General features: G+C 40.9%; 1 protein-coding gene across 14 annotated transcripts in view; it reads left to right on the top strand.

Annotated features, from left to right (window-relative positions):
- rbm47 (RNA binding motif protein 47) overlaps positions 1 to 21,027 on the top strand; it is a 261,052-nt gene that overhangs the window by 221,165 nt on the left and 18,860 nt on the right. For 7 of the 14 annotated variants that reach the window (XM_041189248.1, XM_041189226.1, XM_041189234.1 and 4 more), the window contains 2 exons: positions 15,191 to 16,338; positions 16,491 to 16,526. In XM_041189248.1, the coding sequence (XP_041045182.1) occupies positions 15,222 to 16,338; positions 16,491 to 16,526 (1,153 nt within the window). In that variant the 5' untranslated portion in view covers positions 15,191 to 15,221. Of the gene's footprint in view, positions 1 to 11,082; positions 11,216 to 15,190; positions 16,339 to 16,490; positions 16,527 to 21,027 lie in introns of those variants that run through there. The other 7 variants (XM_041189288.1, XM_041189216.1, XM_041189279.1 and 4 more) reach the window with 2 other exon arrangements.

The raw sequence follows: 21,027 nt of genomic DNA, 5'->3' as shown, positions 1-21,027 counted from the left end.
AGTTACACAAGTATTTGATAAACTAGGATTATATAGAGCATTATGTGCAACTAACCACAGTTTGTTTGGGTTCATTGTCAGTATTGAACAAATTTTGGTCTAAATAATCAGTATAGTTTGATACAATTTTGTGAAATAATGATACTTTCATAATTTTTGAATCTGATTTTGAGAATGTGCACTCTTTCAGCTAAGTAAAGTTATCTGAGTTGACATTATTGTGGGTGTTACCCCATCTTATGTTTTTATAATATTCTAGTTTTATATCTCCTAGAATCAGTAGCTATCTTTGATTCAAAATCCATTCTTCAATGTAATGGCAAAGTGAACACTTAATTCTTGCTGCATACTTTATGCAAAATTGCTGCTCTGCCATGAGAATTTACGGATGAACAAAACTAAAGGGTTAATATGATATTGTCTTGTAAAGCCAGGTCCTTAAGACCATTCTGTTCATTTTTTCCTTTAAATTATTAACTTCACTAAGACGTCAATGTGCAACTCTACCCAGCAGTAAATCTAATTGCCTAATTCCTCATCTGCTTCCGAAGTTCCAAAGGGCTAGACTTGCTCCAAAGATCAGGGGTCAGGCACAAGTTGTTTCGCTTTGTAGCTTTATTATGCCGATGCAACAGAATTTACAGATATGATAGTTGCATGATTTTCTCCAGATTAGCAAATTCATGCAATAGAAGACTGTGATTAGTACAAGTCAGACAGTGGTACTGCTAGTTAATCAGTAACCTGCTATTGCTTCAGGTTTCCTTGGTGCAAGGTACTCATTAGAGTGAGGTCAACTGTCAACTGAAAAGAGTTACCAGCTTTATAGGTGTGTGACAACTAACTGAAAAGGTTTAATAATTCTTTAACATTGTAAAAATATAATTGTAAATTTATCACAACCTGCAAAAAAAATGTTTGTAGTGTGCAAAAATAAATTTGTGTTATCTTCTGGGAAAAAAGTAGTTGCTGATAATTTTGGTTGATAACATTTAGGGATTTCAACAAAAAAATAAATGAATTTGCCAATGTCTGGAAACATTTTATTTAAAGTTTTTTTTCATTTTTAAAGAGATAATATTTAATTTATTTTTTCCTTAGAAATCCATAATCCTTTAACTTCATCAATTTCTTGAATCATTTCCTAAATGCAGAATTATTTAGACTACTCAGGTGTCATTATCAAATAATGAAAATGAAATAAAAGCCAAAGATGTCATTTTCAGGTGAAGCACTGAGGGCCAGCATAATTAACTAGTGAATGCAGATATAGTCCATTATCCATTTTAAATAAAATCAGAGAACCACAAAGTGTGGAAGCAGGCCATTCAGGCCATGTACTGGCTCTTTGAAAGAACTATTCAATTAGCCCTATTCACTGCTTCTTCCCTTATAGGCTGTAACTTATTTTCCTTATCAAGTATTTATCCAATCCCACTGTGAAAGTTACAACTGAATCTGCTTCCTCCACCCTTTTCAGATAGTGCATTCCAGATTGTAACAGACTTGGACAAAAATACACCATTAGAATTGGAATGCAAGTGTCCATAGCACATCTCTCCAAGGCCATCCCTCCCCTTTAACACTCCTCCCTGGCCTCTTGAACCCGGCCCCCAAACCTCTTGGTTCCCCTCCCTCTTCAGTGAGGTAGGACTGCCTGTTGTCATTGGATAATGTACTCTAATGCATCTGAACATTTACCCATTTTCACAATGCTGGTCAATTTAATGGTCACTTACCCTTTAAGAAGAAAGCACTGTCATTAGTCACTATATTAAAAACCTATTTAATTTTGCATAGAGCATTACATTACGACATTTTAAGTTATCAACATATTTTGAACTTACCTGTCAAAATGTTCCTGACTAGAGATCCTTCATGGTTCATGACACCTCTGAACTGTCATAAACCACATTACCTGCCAACATGGGCCTGACTCCATGAAAATAGCAGGAAGTCTAAAATACCCAACCTCACATTTCAGGGTGGGGACTGTTGACTGCAGGCACGTAGCCCACCCTCTACCCTGCGCTAATCAAAATAGCTAATGATGGGATTGGGGTCAGGATTTCATATGCAGGACTTGTACGCCTCCACCTCCACCTGTCTGACATGTGTTTTCCCTGTGTTGGGAAGGAAGTATCCAGGTGTCAGGTTTCACATGTTTGCTGATGCACCCAGCTCTACCTCTCAACCCCTCTGCCACCTCTTTGTTGTGTACCTGCTTGTCTGACATCCATTCCTGGAAGTTCTGCATTATCCATCAATTAATTATTGAGAAAACTTAAGCAAGTGCCTCTTTTCTGCCAAAAACTCCGATGCCACTGATTCCAAACCTTTCCCTAGTCATTGTCTTAGCTTGAGTCAGACAGTTTGTAATTTTGGCCCCCTATTTGATACTGAACTGAGGCTTCTGATCACACCTCCTCTCCACTTACCTCCATGTCCATGATGTTGATCGTTTTCACCTCTGCATCAGCCCATCTGCTGCTGAAACACTCATCCACGCTTTTTACACTTCCAGACTTGACTGTTCCAATGTTGTCCAGTCCAACTTCCTGTTCTTCAGCCAATAAAAACATGAACTTATCAAAAACTTTGCTGCCCCTATCCTTTTTATCCATCACCCCTGTGCTGACTCACCTATATTGGTGCCAGTCGACAAAGACTTCCATTTTATAATTATCATCCTTTCATGGTCTTGTGCTCCCTTTCTTTATATCCTCTTCCAGCCATACAATACTCTGAGACCTTTGCATTTCTCCAACTCTGGCCTCTTACTTATCCCCCACTTCCTTCACCCCACCATTGGCAATGGTATCTTCAGCTATCCAGGACTGAAATTTCATCATTAAACCTTTCTGCCTCCAACTCCTCCTTTAATACCCTTCTTAAACCTTTAAATTGTATTTCTTATTCTTAATATTATCAGTGCCAATTGTTTGTGAAGCATTTGAGAGTGGTTGATGACTGACTAATCCTTGGTGATTTAAATATTAGCTAGGAATTAAGTTTATTTCTTAGTTTGCTAATGTAACAAATACCATTTATTTAAGTAATCCATCATCATGTTAAAGTCAGCACTTTTGTCAGAATGTGACATCTGCATTTCCTGCACTTTGCACTGTGACATTAAGGATACTTAATAAGGTCCCTATAAAGATATGTACACTACAGCTCATCTGAATGTAAGAGTCATCACCCATACCCAAGTGTTATGATCTTATTTTTTAATGCAAATATTATTTGAACCTTGTATGAGCAAGGCCTGATGTATTGGTGATAAAACAAGTGGGATCTATTACCACATGTTAAACCTTCATGACTTGGATACTGTGTGCAGCAGTTGCCCTTTAGCCACTTTTAAATGAGTATTGAATTCCTGCATAACCTGTTCACAATGGCAAATATATTAACATAGTTTTACTTCTCCTTGCCAATTTTATCTTTTTTCCTCCTAACTTGAAGGTGTTGATACCTTGCTGAGGCCCTCCAGAACCAGTATCCTCCGCCAAAGGGCCATTATTCGCATGATGAAAGTCAGACTGATTCTATTCTTATACTTCCACGCACACTTCCAGAATGTGTTTCTGGACAGCAACTAAGAGAGAACCATAGCGAATTTTTCTGAACTGGGCACTGAGCTCAATTGTTTCCCCTTAGTGCTGCATAGCCTAACACCAGCTGACTCAGTGCAGATCAGGGATCACGTTTAGGACTTTTCTATTGTAGATACCTGTTATTCACTGGATAATTTCTATAAGACAGACCCAGGCAGAAAAGGAGTTTTCTTTGTTTTGGTCAGTCTGCCCATGCCCGCTGAAGGGGGAGGTGGTGGTGTAGTGATATTGTCACTGGACTGGTATTCTAGAGACCCAGGTTAATGCTCTGGGGTTGACCTCGGCAGATGGTGAAATTTGAATTCAATAGATATCTGGAATTAAAAGTCTAGTTATGACCATGATCAACTGTTGTAAAGACCCATCTGGTTCACTTAAGTCCTTTAGGGAAGGAAATCTGGTCTACATGTGACTCCAGACCCACAGCAATGCGGTTGACTCTTGAAAATGCCCTCTGAGCAAGGGCAATTAGGGATGGGCAAAAAACATCCCCTGAGTGAATTTTTAAAAAGTGGAGATTCCCACCTGCAATATTAAACTATTTATCTCTTTCACACGCTGATCTGTTTTGGCCTTGTATTAGTTTAGCTCTGTTCACTTTCAACAACTTACAGAAATGTTAGATGATAATAATTACTACTTGTCAGTAAAAGATTACAAGTGAGTCTGATATCACTGTACAAGAAGTTCTAATTCAGCCTTACTGAAACCACTTATGTGCTTAGCCAGCATTCATCTGTGTTGATCCTCCTCCACAACCACTTCCCTTTACACAAGCAAAGTAGAACTGATCAATAAGATATTGTTTTAAATGGGTTACACTTCTGACTGCATTAGGTCATTTTATTGAATTAGGTAATTTCTTACTGACTTTACCTAGAAGAACTTGAAAGCAGCTCTGGCTTGGTTACTGGGAGGAAAACTGCGTTTTCATTACAGTGCCATTTTATTTTCCTGACAAAATGATTAATTTCAATGTGGTTTAAGTAATTTTATTGCACTGTGCAGTGAACAATGAAAAAGTGCATTTGACAAATACACTTTTGTAAAGATAGCAGCCCCTTAACAACTTTTGCATGTATTTTTTCCTGCAATTTAGATCCCGATGTAACAGTTCAAATTACAATTAAAAGTAATATTTATTATCTTTTTAGAAATAAAACTATCAGTTAAATGTACCAACCGATTGTTTGACTTCTCTTTTGTTTTAACGTGATACTGACCTGTTTTCTTTTCCAAAGGTGACCTTTGTAATAATGTTTAAGCCCCTGCCTTATGCATAAAACACTGGGCCCTGAATTTCCCGAGGGTTTGTCATGACCCCCTGTTATAATTTCAGTGCAAGTTCAGTTGAACCCCAGAGAAACCTCATATCTCCAGGACCTCCACCGACCCCCTACCAAATTTGCAATTGGAGATTGGGACAATTTCGATGGAAATTCAGGGCATGTATGTTGTTCATTTCTTAAATGAAGTTCATTTTCAAAACTGAAAGAATGATACATGCTAAAATAGTATAGGAATGAACTTATTGAATGAATTTTTTTCATCTGCTAATTGATATCCATAGTGATGCTCACAGGCATTCTGGATTTGCAGCACCATTGTGATGGTTAACTGTTAACATGGCCTGTCCCTTTCAACCACTGTAAGGCGTGTACTGTAGAAAAGTGATAGGACTAGGCACATCCTGAGGTCAATTATCTACTAAATGTTGGCAATGTTTTTGTAGATTGGCAGATGTTTGTAAATCTATAATACCTACCATGTAAAGAGAGGCTTAGCTATCAACATTGTTAACGTCAGCAGAGAATATTGGCTTCCTGTCTTGTTAGATTTTTGGCTCTTTGCACATCAGCCATCACAATTCAATGTGCATGTACATACTGAATGCGAGAGATTTATGTATTGCTGAGATAGCATTGGAAATGTTCTAATTTCTTTTCAGCAACCCACATCATGTATTGTTTACAGTGTTAACCTATGAAAGTTTAATGCAGCTATATGGCATTCATTTGTCGACAGTTTAGCACCTCTGTTAAAATAACAGAGAAACATGATACAAACTTAATACATGTTCATCCAGAAATATCATAAACAATAATTTCAGACCTGATATTGAAGTGCACTTAGTTATGCAGGAGGCTAAGGGGTGACCCAATTGAGGTGTACAAAATTATGAGGAGCATAGATAGGGTAGACAGGATAGACTTGCTTTCCCTAGCTGAAGAGTCAATTACCGGGGGCATAGATTTAAGGTGATTGGTAGAAGGATTAGAGGGGACATGAAGAAATCTTTTTCACCCTGTGGGGAGTGGACGTCGGGAATTCACTACCTAAGTTGGTGGTTGAGTCTAAAACGCTCAATTCATTTAAAAAGGTAGTTGGATTTGCATCTGAAGAGTTGTAACCTGCAAGGCTACAAACTAGGTGCTGGAAAGTGGGATTAAAATGAGCGGCTAGTTTCTTTTTTCTCTTTTTGGCTGGCACAGGCACAATGGGCTAAATGGCCTCTTTATGCACCATAACTTTTCTATGGTTCTTATATTGAATAAAGAAAACTTGACAGGCTTGTTTGTGTACCTGTCCAGGGTATTTTACTGTGTAATGTCTCCTACATTACAACCGTGACTGCACTTTAGAATTATTTCATTGGTTGTAAAGTATTTTGGGACAACCTGGTGTTGTGAAAGATGCTGTATAAATTCAGGTTTGTTTTCCCATTGGAAGAGAAATGTTTTATCTAATGAATATCAGCTCCTTTGATGGTCTATTCGCTAAATGCACTGTTTAGTGTGGTGCTTAGCCACATAAACCAAGAAAATCTCAGGTTCAACAGCAGACTGCAGTGAGCTAGCTGATTTCAGCAAGATTATCATTGGAATGCCACAAATGGCCTCTAGCAGAGTTGAGCTCAGAAGGGGAAAATTCAGCCAGTCTCTCCTCCTAACCACTATCCAATGATTTCTGTTGCAAATCAAACTTTAATATTAAATCAGTTGTACTTGGTTCTAAAAACAAAAAACTGCAGATGCTGGAAATCCAAAACAAAAACAGAATTACCTGGAAAAACTCAGCAGGTCTGGCAGCATTGGCGGAGAAGAAAAGACTTGACGTTTCATACTTGGTTCAGATGTTTTCAGTAATCAAATGGCCCACCAACATTCACCTAATTAGAAATGAAAACTGAAAATGCTCAGAAGGTCGGGCAGCATCTGTGGAAAGAGAAATAGAGGGCAGAATTTTGCCGTCAGCAAGCAGGGGGCAGGGCCTGCTCGTCGATGCGTAAAATGATGCAGGCTGATGTCGGAGGGAACCCCCAACGTCATCCCGCCCCATTTAAATTTTCAGGAAGGCGGGGGTGCAACAAAATCAGCTGCGGGCCCGCCAACCTGTCAATGGCCATTTGAGGCCATTGAGAGGATCATTTAAACAATTAAAGGACCTGCCCATCCAACCTTAAGGTTGGCGGGTCTGCCAGGAGCCCCGGTGGGAGTTAGAAAAAACATGAAACCTCATCCACTGGAGGGATGAGGTTTCATGCAGGTTTCTAAAAAGTTTAATAAGGTTTTACTGTAAATTATGAACATGTCCCATCTCATGTGACATTGTCACATGAGGGGGACATGTTAGGGAATTTTATTTTCTATTTTTAACCTTTTTAAAAGTGTCAGTGATCTCCCTGAGGCAGCTCTTAGTCTCAGGAAACGTGCGCTCTTTCATGCACATGCACATGGGAATCCCTCCCACCTGCACAGGAAACGCATAGCTTAATTGGCCCGCCCACGTAAAATGGCGGCAGGGCCCTCTTCTCCACTGGGGATTGTCTCCCCGCCCGCCGGAGATTGGGTCGGACCAACCCACTCAGCAGGCAGAAAATTCTGCCCAAAGTTAATGTTTCAGATCTATGACCTTTCATCAGAATGTATTACATTCTAATTTTCCCCAGTTCTGATGAAAGGTCACGGTCCTGGAATGTTAACTCTGTTTCTCTCTTCACAGGTGCTGCTGGACCAGGTGAGTATTTCCAGCATTTTCCATATTTATTTCAAATTTCCAGCATCCACAGTATTCTGCTTTTCACTAATTACATGAAGAATGGTTACTTGGTCACTGTATGAGTCAGCATCTGGCATCAATGGAATATATTCTCATACGAGTCAGTTCCTTCCCGAGAGGAGAGGTGAAAATTGGTGTGCTGCATGTTTTACATTAAGGTAAACCAAATTAGTACTGACAATTTAATGAAATTCTGCAGGGGTTCTCTTTTGGAAACTCCTGAAAAATATTTCTGTCTTTTTCTGGTGTTTCTGAAGTTTTTGCAGACAAGCAAGAGAACCTTCACAGCAATTTACCCTGTGTGGCACAGATATTAATGAGCCAGTTTTCAAGTGGAACAGGGAAAGGAGTCAAGAAGAAATCAGCTTGATACACTTCACAGATAAAAACAAAAAAACTGCGGATGCTGGAAATCCAAAACAAAAACAGAATTACCTGGAAAAACTCAGCAGGTCTGGCAGCATCGGCGGAGAAGAAAAGAGTTGACGTTTCGAGTCCTCATGACCCTTCGACAGAACTTGAGTTCGAGTGACTCGAACTCAAGTTCTGTCGAAGGGTCATGAGGACTCGAAACGTCAACTCTTTTCTTCTCCGCCGATGCTGCCAGACCTGCTGAGTTTTTCCAGGTAATTCTGTTTTTGTTTTTGATACACTTCACTGTTCATTTAAAAAGAAGATAAGCAGTACAGCAATAGAGAAACAGTCTGCTTTATAAACTCTAAAGGATAATAAGCCATACAGACTCAGTCATTTCAATTTCCAATTGCCAGTTCTGGTTGGAGGCATTCCTTGAGGTTGATTACATGACACCTGGCACATGGTGTTTGAACATATGACATCTGCAAATGTAACTGTTTTATAGTGTTTGAATTGTTGCTTATGGTTGAGATCAGTAAGAGGTTTTTGTGAACCATGGGCAGCATTTTCCTGTTGGCGAGCTGGGGGCGGGGCCCGCTCTCCAACACGTCAAATGACGCACGGTGATGTCGAGTGTACATTCCAACGTCACCGCACGTCATTTAGATTTTCTGTTTGGCGGGCACGCAGCCGAGTCGACTGCGCACCCACCAAACTGTCAATGGCCACTTAAGGCCTTTAAAAAAGTAATTAACCCAATTAGTGTACCTGCCCGTCCAACCTTGGCGGGCAGGCGAAGAGCCCAGGTGGCCTTCAGAAAAAACATGGAACTTCATCACGGGCAGGATGAGGTTTCATGAGGGATTTAAAATGTGTATAAATTTTTTTAATAAAAGGAATTGACATGTCCCTGCTCATGTGACAGTGACAGGAATATTTTTTCTCCCTTTAATAAAGATTTCAAACTTGAGTCGATCTCCCTGAGGTGGCACTTTGCCTCAGGGAGATCTGTGTGCCATTCCGTGCGCATGCACAAAAAAGCGCACTCCTGGCTCAGGGAACTCCCCCAGCCCTCTCAACGCTTCTGGGCGGACATCACATTGGCCCACCCACGCAAAACAGCGGCGCGCCCCTGACTGGGGGCACCAATCGGAAATCCACCCACACCCACACAAGCCCCGCAGTAGGGGGAAAATGCTGCCCCATGAGTATTTGAATGATATAAGCTGAGAGCAGGGGAGTAATATGCAGGGGGGAAGCAGAGGTGGGAGGAACTTTGATTCCACAAATAACAAAATTGAAATTATACCAATAATTAATAGCAATGCTGGCAAAGCCTGCAGTAAGCTAATAGCTCACTGTCTTTCTATGTGTAACTGGTAGTAATGGGTATAACACTTCAACATTCTGCCTATAAATAGTAGTAATTACATAACTCCTTAGCCAGAAGCCATACTGCACAAAGTCCAGACAGGCTCCCCGTTTGATGCCACTTTTAATAAATCCCATCTCTCTATCTCTTTGCTCTCTGGTTTTGGCTTTAGCTCTCTGTAAAGATGACAACTCTGAATTGGGAACTTGAGTCAGAGACATGGACATCTGGATCAGGTTACCTGATCGCATTGCTGCACCCCCAGTCCCACTATCTTAACAGGTACAGGGCAATGTGAGCCAGCTCCCATTAAAGTGAGGCATTCGCTTATGTGAGTAACTGATGCATTGAACCTGAGAAGGCAACTATTTCAGACCCAAATTCGTAACCATGTTACTTTTTTTCTTTATTCCATTTATCAATTGGCATTTTCAGTTTTTTTTCCCCACTGGTAATCTTCTTCTCCAGGTAGCATCTTGATTATTTGAGGATCGCCAAACCACAGCTTTATGCTGTGATGTTACCATGGGGCAGGGTGAGGAGGCAGACCCCAAGTCTACCCCAGCTGAAACGGGGATCAAGTCTTGCACTGTAGGTGTTATTCGAAGCACACATTAACCATTGAGCCAACTGAGCTAACAAGCTCCCCCCTCCCCACCAATAATGTATTCATATTGCGTGTAAGGAAGATTGCTGAACAGTGAGAATTGTGGCTTACAGCATGAAGTGAAACCAGAGTATTTTCATGATTCTTTCACATGTGAGAATGTTTTATAACTGCATCACTTGCAGCACTTCTAATTCCAGAGAAATTCAGCAAACTGCCTGATATCCTTCATTCATTTTTACAACCCTTTATCCAGGCAACAGAATCCAGGATTCGTAGATAACTAGTGATAGATATCATTGCAACCTAGTGATGGAAAATCACTGGTTATCTAGTGACTCCTGCATGGGCAGATATTGGTTGAAAATACAGCACAGAAGGAAGCCATTTGGCTGATCATGTCCGTGCTAGCTCTGTGCAAGAGCAACTCGCATAGTCTCATTCCCCTGCTTTTTCCCTGTAACATTACAAATTTCTTCTTTTCATATAATGTTCAATTCTCTTTTGAAAGCCACAGTTGGCCCTGCCTTTACCACACTCTCAGGCAGTGCATTCCAGATCTTAACCACTCACTGCATAAAAAAGCTTTTCCTCATATTGTCATTGCTTCTTTTACCAATCATCTTAAATCTGTGCCCTCTGGTTCTTGATCCTTCTACCAATGGAAAAAGTTTCTCACAATCTACTCTGTCCAGACCCCTCATGATTTTGAAGTGTTGTGGGCCTGAAAGAGATTTCAAAGATAGGAAGGGGCATGGCCATGGAGGGATTTGAAAATGAGGATTTTAAAATTGCTGCATTATTTAACTGGGAGATATTGTTGGTTAGCGAGCATGGGGTGATGAATGAACGGGACTAGGTGCAAGTTAGGACGGGGCAGCAGTGTTTAGGATGACCTCTAGATTAGAGAAGATAGAATGTGGGAGGATGGCTACGAATGCATTGGAATTGGAATAGTCAAGTGCAGAGGTAACAAAATATCTCATCTGGTTAATTGTAGGTAAATGACCCTACCACGCACACAATTATCATGCAGAAATGCTATTAAAACTGGTCTTATCTCTAACTTCCCTCATGAGCTATTGTTTATGGACAAAGTACACAGTGATACAGCATCAGAACTTTGCACGAGAACACTCCGTTTTGGATTTTGGAATTTCAGACTGATGATATGTACTCTATATCAAATATTGTACACAGGTACTGTTATTTTTTAAAAAGTACACATAAAATAACATATATAAAGAGCTTAATTTGTTTGTACTTTTAGACCATAAGACATAGGAGCAGAAATTAGGCCATTCGGCCCATCGAGTCTGCTCCGCTATTCAATCATGGCTGATAAGTTTCTCAACCCCATTCTCCTGCCTTCTCCCCATAACCTTTGATCCCCTTACCAATCAAGAACCTATCTATCTAGGTCTTAAATACACTCAATGACCTGGCCTCCACAGCCTTCTGTGGCAATGAATTCCATAGATTCACCACTCTCTGGCTAAAGAAGTTTCTCCTCATCTCTGTTCTAAAAGGTCTTCCCTTTACTCTGAGGCTGTGCCCTCGGGTCCTAGTCTCTCCTACTAATGGAAACATCTTCCCCACGTCCACTCTATCCAGGCCTTTCAGTATTCTGTAAGTTTCGATGAGATCCCCCCACATCCTTCTAAACTCCATCGAGTATAGACCCAGAATCCTCAAACGTTCCTCATATGTTAAGCTTTTCATTCCTGGGATCAAGCTTTTAAGCTTGCATTACTTTTAGCCTGTTAATGCTTTGCTATGCATCAGGAAGCACAAAAAATGGTTAATCTATATCATAATACAACATTATTTAGCCTGTATTTGAAACTAGACAGATTGCTTAATATGCAGAAACTGCACTGACATCTCCTGTTAGTGACTAGTGTCACTGAAATGTTATAGACTGATTTTCAACTACAGGTGTAAGCAATTCATAAAAACTTCAAAATGCATTACATTAAACTGTAATTAAATGGAGCATTGTCTGTATTGCATATGTGTGGAGCATGAAGTGTTGGCTTTGAGTGGCTGGTCCAATTTGGATGTTTGAAAATCAACAAGTTGAAATCTGAAAATAATGTAATAATCAGGATGTCCATTTAGCATATAGTAGTTTCAATGCTTTTATTTGTGAGGAAATGGTTTCTTCTAAAGTGCAACAAGTCTCTTTTTTATAATGGCTCTCCCTTCTGCCTGACATTCCAATTTCCCCCAAGTTCAGATTGTATCAAAAACACAAAGGTTAAAACAAGCAAACATCTCATTGATATGTAATGGAGATACTGCTTTTCCTGTAGCTATGATTAAAGATAAAGATAAGTATTTCTATTGAAATGAAACACTCATCGGTATTGTGTTAATAATTATTGAGGTACACTCACAACTCAAGTAGTGGGGTGATTTTTTACTTATTGCCTGGTGGAAAACATTTACCTGCCTGGTTCACGTACATTGAAGTTAATGGAAATGAAAATCAGCCAGCAGATAAAACTGTTAGCCAATCTGGCCACCAATTTAAACATGGTAATTCGCCCCAGGACTAATTGACCACAACAAGTATCTTCTTTGTCCAGGTTTAATCAATCATATCTCATGTACCATGTTCCAAAAAGGTATATCACTACACTTGTTCCCTTAACATCGCACATCAAACAACACATATCACATTTATATATTTATATATTTTACACAGGTTTAAGATTATAACATTTTTCATTTATACAAAAACAAAATACTGAGGATGCTGAAAATCTGAAATAAAAACAGAAAATGCTAGAAATGCTCAACAGATCAGGGAGCATCTATGGAGAAAGAAACAAGAGTTAATGTTTCAGGCCAATAACCTTTCATAGGGTAGAATTTTCCCCCCCGTTTGGGGGGGGGTTGTGTGGGGGTAGGCAGGAGTGTGCACGAACCCGATCAGGGGCATGTGCCAGCATTTTACGTGGGCAGGCCAATTAAGGTCCACCCAGCGTGACGCACAACCGGAAGTGCTGAGCACTCCCTGTGTGAGTGGGGGGGATTCCCTGAGTCATGACCTGTGCTTAGGCACCTCTGTGCCTCAGGGAGATTAGTTTATGATTTAAACATTTAAATAAAGAAATTAGAAACTTTTAAAACATGCCCCCTATTGTGACAGTGTCACATGAGCTGGGTCATGTTAATGAGTTTTTAAAAAAAATTTTATGGAATTTTTAAACACTTCATGAAACCTCATCCCGCCTGTGGATGAGGTTCCATGAAAAATGCGAAGGCTGCCTGGGCTCTTTGTCTGCCTGCCAACCCTAAGGTTGGATGGGCAGCTCATCTTATTGATTCAATTAGTTTTTAACAGGCCTTTGACAGTTCGGCGGGCGCGCAGCCGACTCTGGTGCGCACCTGCCGAACTGAAAATCTAAATGAAGCACAGTGACGTTGGGACACCCGCCTGATGTCACCACCTCCTCTCGCTGACCCAAAAATTCTTTTCATTTGGTATTATTGATATCTGTAAGTGCGTTTCATAAGCTCAAGACATCCCAAAGGACTCAGCAGGCAATGATGTACTCTTTTTTTAAAGCGTTAAGTTGTAGTTATCCATTTGCTATGGACCAGTGATTACATTAGGCCACTGAAAAGTTGGTGTAAAAGTGCCATGCAAAAATAGTTATGGCTCTCTTAGCTGGGAATGTTCCCCTTTTTCCAACAAAAGGTGGCCATCCAATCAAATTTGCCACAGAAGTCATCCCAATTTTCTCAGTGGTAGTTTTTCCAAAAGCCTTCGTCATTACAGTCGTGGCTGGGAGGGATAAATGGGTTATTTCACCCAATTTGGCATGACACAGTCTGGATAGTATGCTATGTGTCTACTATGTTTCCCTACATTACAACACTGACCACGGTTCAAAGTATTTTATTGGCTGCAGGCATGTTAGCCATCCTAAAGTCCTACTGAATGACGCTATATGCCTGTTTGTTTGGAACATAGGAAACATAGGAACATAGGACTTAGGAGCAGGAGTAGGCCATTTGGCCCTTTGAGTCTGCCTTGCCATTCGATAAGATCATGGATGATCTAGTGAATTCTCAACTCCACTTTCCTGTCTGCCCCTCATAACCCTTGACACGCTTGTCTAATAAAAATCTACCTAAGTCAGCCTTAAATAAATTCAATGACCAGCCTCCTCTGCTCTCTGGGGAAGAGAATTCCACAAATTAATGGCCATCTGAGAGAAAAAAAACATATCTCCATCTTAAACGGTAGACCTCTTATTCTTAAACTGTATCCCTTAGTTCTAGTCTCCCCCACAAAAGGAAATGTCCACCCTAGGAAGCCTCCACAGGATCTTATATGTTTCAATAAGATCACCTCTCATTCTTCTAAACTCCAATGAGTATAAGCCCAACCTGTTCAACCTTTCTTCATAACTACTTCATCCCAGGAATGAGTCAGAGTGAACTTTTGCTGAACTGCTTCTAATGTAATTATAGCTTTTTTCTAATAAGGAGACCAAAACTGTCCATATTATTCCAGATGTGGTCATCAACAAGGCCCTATACAGCTGCAGTAAAACTTCTCTACTTTTATATTCCATTCCCCTTGTAAAAAACGCCAACATTCCATCTGCCTTCTTAATCACTGGCTTTACCTGCATACTAAATTTTGGTTGAATAAGAATATATTTTAAGACTAAGAGGTCTACCGTTTAAGATGGAGATTAGGAGAATTTTTTTCTCTCAGATGGTCATTAATTTGTAAAATTCCCTTCCCCAGAAAGCATTGGAGGCTGGGTCAATGACTTTATTCAAGACTGAGTTAGATAGATTCTTTGTTAGACTAGGGAGTCAAGGATTATGGGGGGCTGCAGGTAGACAGGTTTGAAAAAGAGTCTAAAGAAGAGTCATACGGACTCGAAACATTAACTCTGTTTCTCTCTCCACAGATGCTGCCAGACCTGCTGAGTTTTTCCAGCATTTTCTGTTTTTATTACCTATTTATCCCTACTCTCTGCTACCTGTTAGCTAACCAATCCTTTATCCGTGGTGATATGTTACCCCCTATAACCTGTGCTCTTATCTTGTGTAGTAACCTTATCACATGCCTTTTGGAAATCCACATTTACAGGTTCAACTAAGTCTGGTTATTTAGCTAAGAAGATTTCCCTCTTGTCTTTTCAGGTCCGAGCACAATTTGAATGGTTTTGACAGAATGACAGCTGAAGACTCCAGCACCATGATGAGTACAGATGCTTGCAACATGTCTTCAACTAAAGTCCATGAAGGTGTTGCTGGTGCCCCTAATGAAGCTACCCTGCTTGCACTTATGGAACGTACAGGCTACACAATGGTTCAAGAAAATGGCCAACGTAAATATGGTGGACCTCCTCCTGGTTGGGAGGGACACCCTCCACCCCGTGGTTGCGAGGTCTTTATTGGTAAAATTCCGCGCGATGTTTATGAAGATGAGCTTGTCCCCGTTTTTGAGTCTGTGGGACGAATGTACGAGATGCGCTTGATGATGGACTTTGATGGTAAAAACCGAGGTTATGCCTTTGTCATGTTCACAGCCAAGCATGAAGCCAAAAGAGCAGTCAGGGAGCTTAATAACTATGAGATTCGCCCAGGGAGGTTGCTGGGCGTCTGCAGCAGTGTGGACAACTGCAGACTTTTCATTGGGGGCATTCCAAAAATGAAAAAAAGAGAAGAGATTTTAGAAGAGATTTCTAAAGTAACAGAAGGTGTATTAGATGTGATTGTCTATGCCAGTGCAGCTGACAAAATGAAGAACCGAGGATTTGCATTCGTAGAGTATGAAAGTCACCGGGCTGCTGCTATGGCACGGAGAAAACTGATGCCCGGAAGAATCCAGCTGTGGGGTCATCAGATTGCAGTCGACTGGGCTGAACCAGAGATAGATGTTGATGAAGACGTGATGGAAACTGTTAAAATTCTTTATGTGAGAAATCTGATGATTGAAACCATGGAGGACACGATAAAAAAAATCTTTAGCCAGTTCAACCCTGGCTGTGTGGAGCGGGTAAAGAAAATTCGAGATTACGCTTTTGTTCATTTCACCACCAGGGATGATGCAGTCCTTGCCATGGAGAAATTAAATGGAATTGACCTTGAAGGTTCCTACATTGAGGTGACCCTCGCCAAGCCTGTGGACAAAGAGCAGTATAGTCGTTACCAGAAAGCAGCAAAAGGAGGACCAACAGAAACACCTCAACCAAACATTGTTTACTCATGTGATCCCTACACACTAGCCTATTATGGGTACCCCTACAACACACTGATTGGTCCCAACAGAGAATATTTTGCCAAAGGTCAGTATAACGCTATGACTTGAACAAGTTGATGAGTATTTTTCTGTAGAGTAAAAGGTGTTGTTTTTTGACTTTGTGTTATAGTTTAAACCGGATGATAGCAAGTCAGATGCCTGTTTTACATCTCTCCCCATTTCTTATTTCCATTGAAGGTCTACTATCAAATTGTACCCAAATTTACAATACAGGTACATCTTTAAAATATTTAGTACATATCTAAACATCAGGAATCAGTGAGGGAGTTAAAAACAGGTTTCCCATTGGGAAGAACTGAATGCTGGAGCACTAGTGAAAATATGAAAATACTTTGCCTAGAACTAAATTTTTACCTGAATGCCCATAGAACCTATACATTGAGTGCTGCTCCATTCAGTATATTAATGGTATTCTTAAGTAAGCAATACTTAAAATCTTGGGTTTCCAGAGGGAAATTTGCAGTACAGATGTTCATTTATTCATTTACTCAAAGTAACATTGATATAATTAGACATTTTCTACTCTCTTTATTCTTGGTTTTTCTTATTGTTACTGTTAGTAAAGCCACATGACAAAATTTACTACTCAATTAATGACCAATGTATCTGCAATTTCCACACTTGCTTCTTCTGAGAGTATGGTAGTGTAGTGCTTAAAGGATTGGACTACCAACCCAGAGATTGCAGGTTCAGATTTTATGCAAAGCATGGTGTGAAATTGAGGTCAACAGAATCAGCCTATATTCTCTGGAATTTAGACGAGTGTGAGGTGATCTCATTGAAATGTGTAAAACTCTTAGCGGGATTGTCGGACTAGATGCTGTTTTCCTTGGCTGGAGGGTCTAGAACCAGGGATCCTTTTCTCAAGATAAGGTGTGGGGAAGCATTTAGGATTGAATGAGAGGTAATTTCTTTACTCAGAGGATTGTGAATCTTTGGAATGCCCTGCTACAGAGAGCTGTGAGTACATAGTCAACGAATAGATCCAAGATTGAGATCAAGATTTTTGGGCACTGAGGTAAGGAATGGATCTGAGGGAAAATAGAGTTGATATAACAGTTCAGCCACAACCTTATTGAATAATGGAGCATGCTTGATGGTCCATATGGCCTACTCCTGCTCCCGTTTATTAGACCTGGATTTTCGCTGAGTTGGTTTGACTCAGGAACCCTTTAAAAATGGCAGGCGGGCTCGGATTCCAGGATTCTCGACCCCATTGCCGGGCTTTCTGATTTTTCAAGAATGTCTTTTAAGGGGGCAGGTTGGTTTGGGGCATAGCCCAAACCCGACACTCTTGACCTGGCTGGTTCCATTATAAGGATAGGTACATCTTAGTCCTCTGGAATTTTCATGGAATCGGGCCAACTTTTTAAAAAGTCATGGTCCTCAGAGGCATCATGGACCATAGTCTGCATGATGAAACCTTTCGAAAGGTAAGTTCAAAAGGTCCCCTCATGCCTGCCATGCTAGGCTAGGCACCTCCATGCCATTGACCCACTATACACTGTATAGAATCAATAAACCCTATGGTGGCAATAGGATGTGTTAAAAAAAAAGCTTTAAAAACAGTCATTCAATCATCCATACCCTTTAAAGTATCAATAGAAGAAAATGCTAGTACTTGTAACCTCTTAATCTTGTAAATAAACATTGTGCAATTGACAGCATTGATCAAGCAATAGGTCAATCAAACAACAGATCAATCAAATACTGTTTTCTCTGGGGCTCAGTGTGTCAACAGTCATGGATGTGCCATAGCCTGGCATGGGAGGCATGAGGGGCCATGGTGGGGTGCGTTGAGGGTGGGGCTTAGCCTGACATAGGAGGCATGTGGGATATGGGTTAGTGAGTGGGAGGCATATCTTGGCATGGGGGACATGAGTGGCCATGGAGAGTGGATGGGGGTGCAAAATCTGGCATGGGAGACATGAGGTGACATGACTGGGGCATGGGGAGTATGTGGGGAGTGAAGGATAAGGGCTAGAGGGCCTGCCTTTTCTCATTATAACTGGGAGGAAGTCCCACAGCATTGAGGATGGCCTTTTAAACAGCCTGTCTCAGCACCTGGCAGCCCCTGTGGCTGCCTCCGATCCCTTCCTTGGGTTGGCTGGCCTGATTGCAGCCTACACCCCCCCACCGCCCCCCCCCAAGCCCAGCCCAGCAATGAAGATCTTGCCGTCATGGGCACTTTCTCCCGAGGTGGGCGCACAAAGCTGGGAATTTTCCCGACCCCCACTGTCTGCCTTGAAAATGAAAATCCAGGCCTTATACTCTTTTCCCAGCTCATAATACTTTGCATCCTTTTGCTTTTCATGTCTCTCTTAGTCCACTGGATTTCAATTTTTCCATTTGTGTAACCCTCCTTTTAGCTTGATGCCTTCTCTTACTTCATTTGTTGATCACGGTTGCTTAACTACACAAATAGATCTTTTGTCTTTTGAGCGTAGGTGCTGGTTTTGTATTGTGGCAAATACTTCTTTCAATAATTTTTACTGTTTGTCTGAAGGTTTACCTGGTAACCACTTGGCCCAATTTCCTGTGGTTAATTTACATGGCATTCCTTTGAAGTTTGCTTTATTTAAGTTTAAAAGCTTGGTTTGTGACTATCTCTTGCACCCACTCAAACCTGAAATTCAAACATATTATGGTCACCTGTTCAGTGTTACGGCCACTCTTAAAGATTGTTAACTAATTCTGGTGTGGCCAGTAAATCTAGTATGGCCAGTCCTCTCAGTTCTAAACATAATTTTCCAGAAAACTGACCTGAATGTTCTCTACATTCACTGTTTATAGACAAGTCCCACTCCAGCTTTGCATCCTATGCTGTTCGCTAATTCTGCCCAAAGCGTTTCCACTGCCAGCTTACCCTTAATGAAACCCCTGATGCTACTGCTGTAATTTTAAAAAAATCAATATTGCTACCTTTCCTTCTTCTTTGAAATCTTGTAGCCTGGAATAATTAGCTCCCAGTCATGCCCACCTTTATAGCCAAGTCTCCTAATTGGCTACTGTATCATACTCTTTAAATTGAATTTGTGTTTATTACTTGTTTCAGTACTTATGCTATGTGTATTTATGTACAGAATTCTTACTTGGGTAACTGTCCCCACCTTGCCCATATGCCCTGATGGTGATCTTGTCATACTTTCTAACTTAGCGTTGTTGGTAATGCTCTGAACATTGTTATACCAGCAATTTAACATGTTCTTACTTTTCACCACCCTTACCTTATTTTTGCCAGATGTTTCATCATTTCTTCCTATAAGCTTTAGGTACCTGGAGTATTAAATTATGTTTTATTATTTTGCACTCTGACCTCTGCTCTTTGTTAGCTTTAGGTTACTATCATTCTTGCTATAATTTCTACCCAACCCTTCCCTTCCTTCATTGGTGTAAAATCCTTTCTACAGCTCTATTTATTCTTTTAGAAGCTTTGCACAGCCCAGTCCAGGTGTAGCCCATTTCAGCTCTTTCTTGACATAGTACTGGTTACTGGTGTTGGCTTCCCATGAAATGGAACGCCCTCCTTCCCACACCACTTGTTCAGCCACATATTTACTTTGCTTATCTATTTGTCCTTTTGTCAATTAATGTGGAGTAGGTAATAATCTGGAGATTACTATCACCCTCAAAATCCACCTTTTGAATTTAGCTCCTAGCTTATGCTGTTCCCTTATCGGGACCTGTCATTGGTTCTGACATGCATCATGATATTTGGCTTTTCCCTTTCCCTTTTTTTAAATTCATTCACAGGATGTGGGCTTTGCTGACTGGGCCAGCATTTATTGCCCATCCCTAGTTACCCTTGAGAAGGTGGTGGTGAGCAGTCTTCTTGAACCACTGCATTTCCATGTGGTGTAGGTACACCCACAGTGCTGTTAAGAAGGGAGTTCCAGGATTTTGACCCAGTGAGAGTGAAGGAACGGCGGTATATTTCCAAGTCAGGATGATGAGTGACTTGGAAAGGAACTTCCAGGCGGCGGTGTTCCCATCTATCTGCTACACTTGCCCTTCTAGATGGTAGTGGTCGTGGATTTGGAAGATGCTGTCAAAGGAACCTTGCTGAATTCCTGCTCCAAGTTCCTTTCCAATCACATCATTCTCTCCTTCATTTTCCCCTTGCTTCTCCCAGCATTTTCCCTTCTTGCTCACCTTCGTTTACCGCTTTCCCTTTCTCCTGTTCCCATCTTCACCCCTTCCCTCTTCCCTCCTAACATTGCTCCTATCCTAGTCCTGCTACCAGAAGTGATATTAGTCAAATGTATACTGTGGGCAGGAATTCAAGTTATCACAAAGGGAGGAAAGTCCAGGTTATGCATTAACACAGGCATGCAAACCAGACCCTCAAAATACTGGCTGTCCACACTAAATGCAATTATTTGGCATAAGTAATATTTTTCCCCTCCTCTTCTCAACACGTGTCATGCCCTCGGTACCATGTTGAAGTGATTGTTCTTCAGTGTGAACCTGTACAGGGTTATTGATATTGGGTGAAATGACAGCTATGATTCGACAGGTACGCTGAGCCACAAAATATCAGACTAGGAAATAACCCTGCAACTCCCAGGGTTCCCCCATAGCTCAAGCGCAATCAGCTGAGAAAACGTGGGCTTTTAGCCTTGTGGACAGAGCAGGTTTAGGGAGATCAGAAATGATTCGGACAGCTAGTAAGCTGGATTGATGACTCTAGCAAAAAGACAGAGAGAAGGAACCA

This window comes from Carcharodon carcharias, chromosome 1 (genome assembly GCF_017639515.1).
Source record: "Carcharodon carcharias isolate sCarCar2 chromosome 1, sCarCar2.pri, whole genome shotgun sequence".
Classification (NCBI taxonomy): Eukaryota; Metazoa; Chordata; class Chondrichthyes; order Lamniformes; family Lamnidae; genus Carcharodon; species Carcharodon carcharias.
Note: the sequence above shows the minus strand (reverse complement) of the source record. Positions and strands in the feature narration are given on the sequence as shown.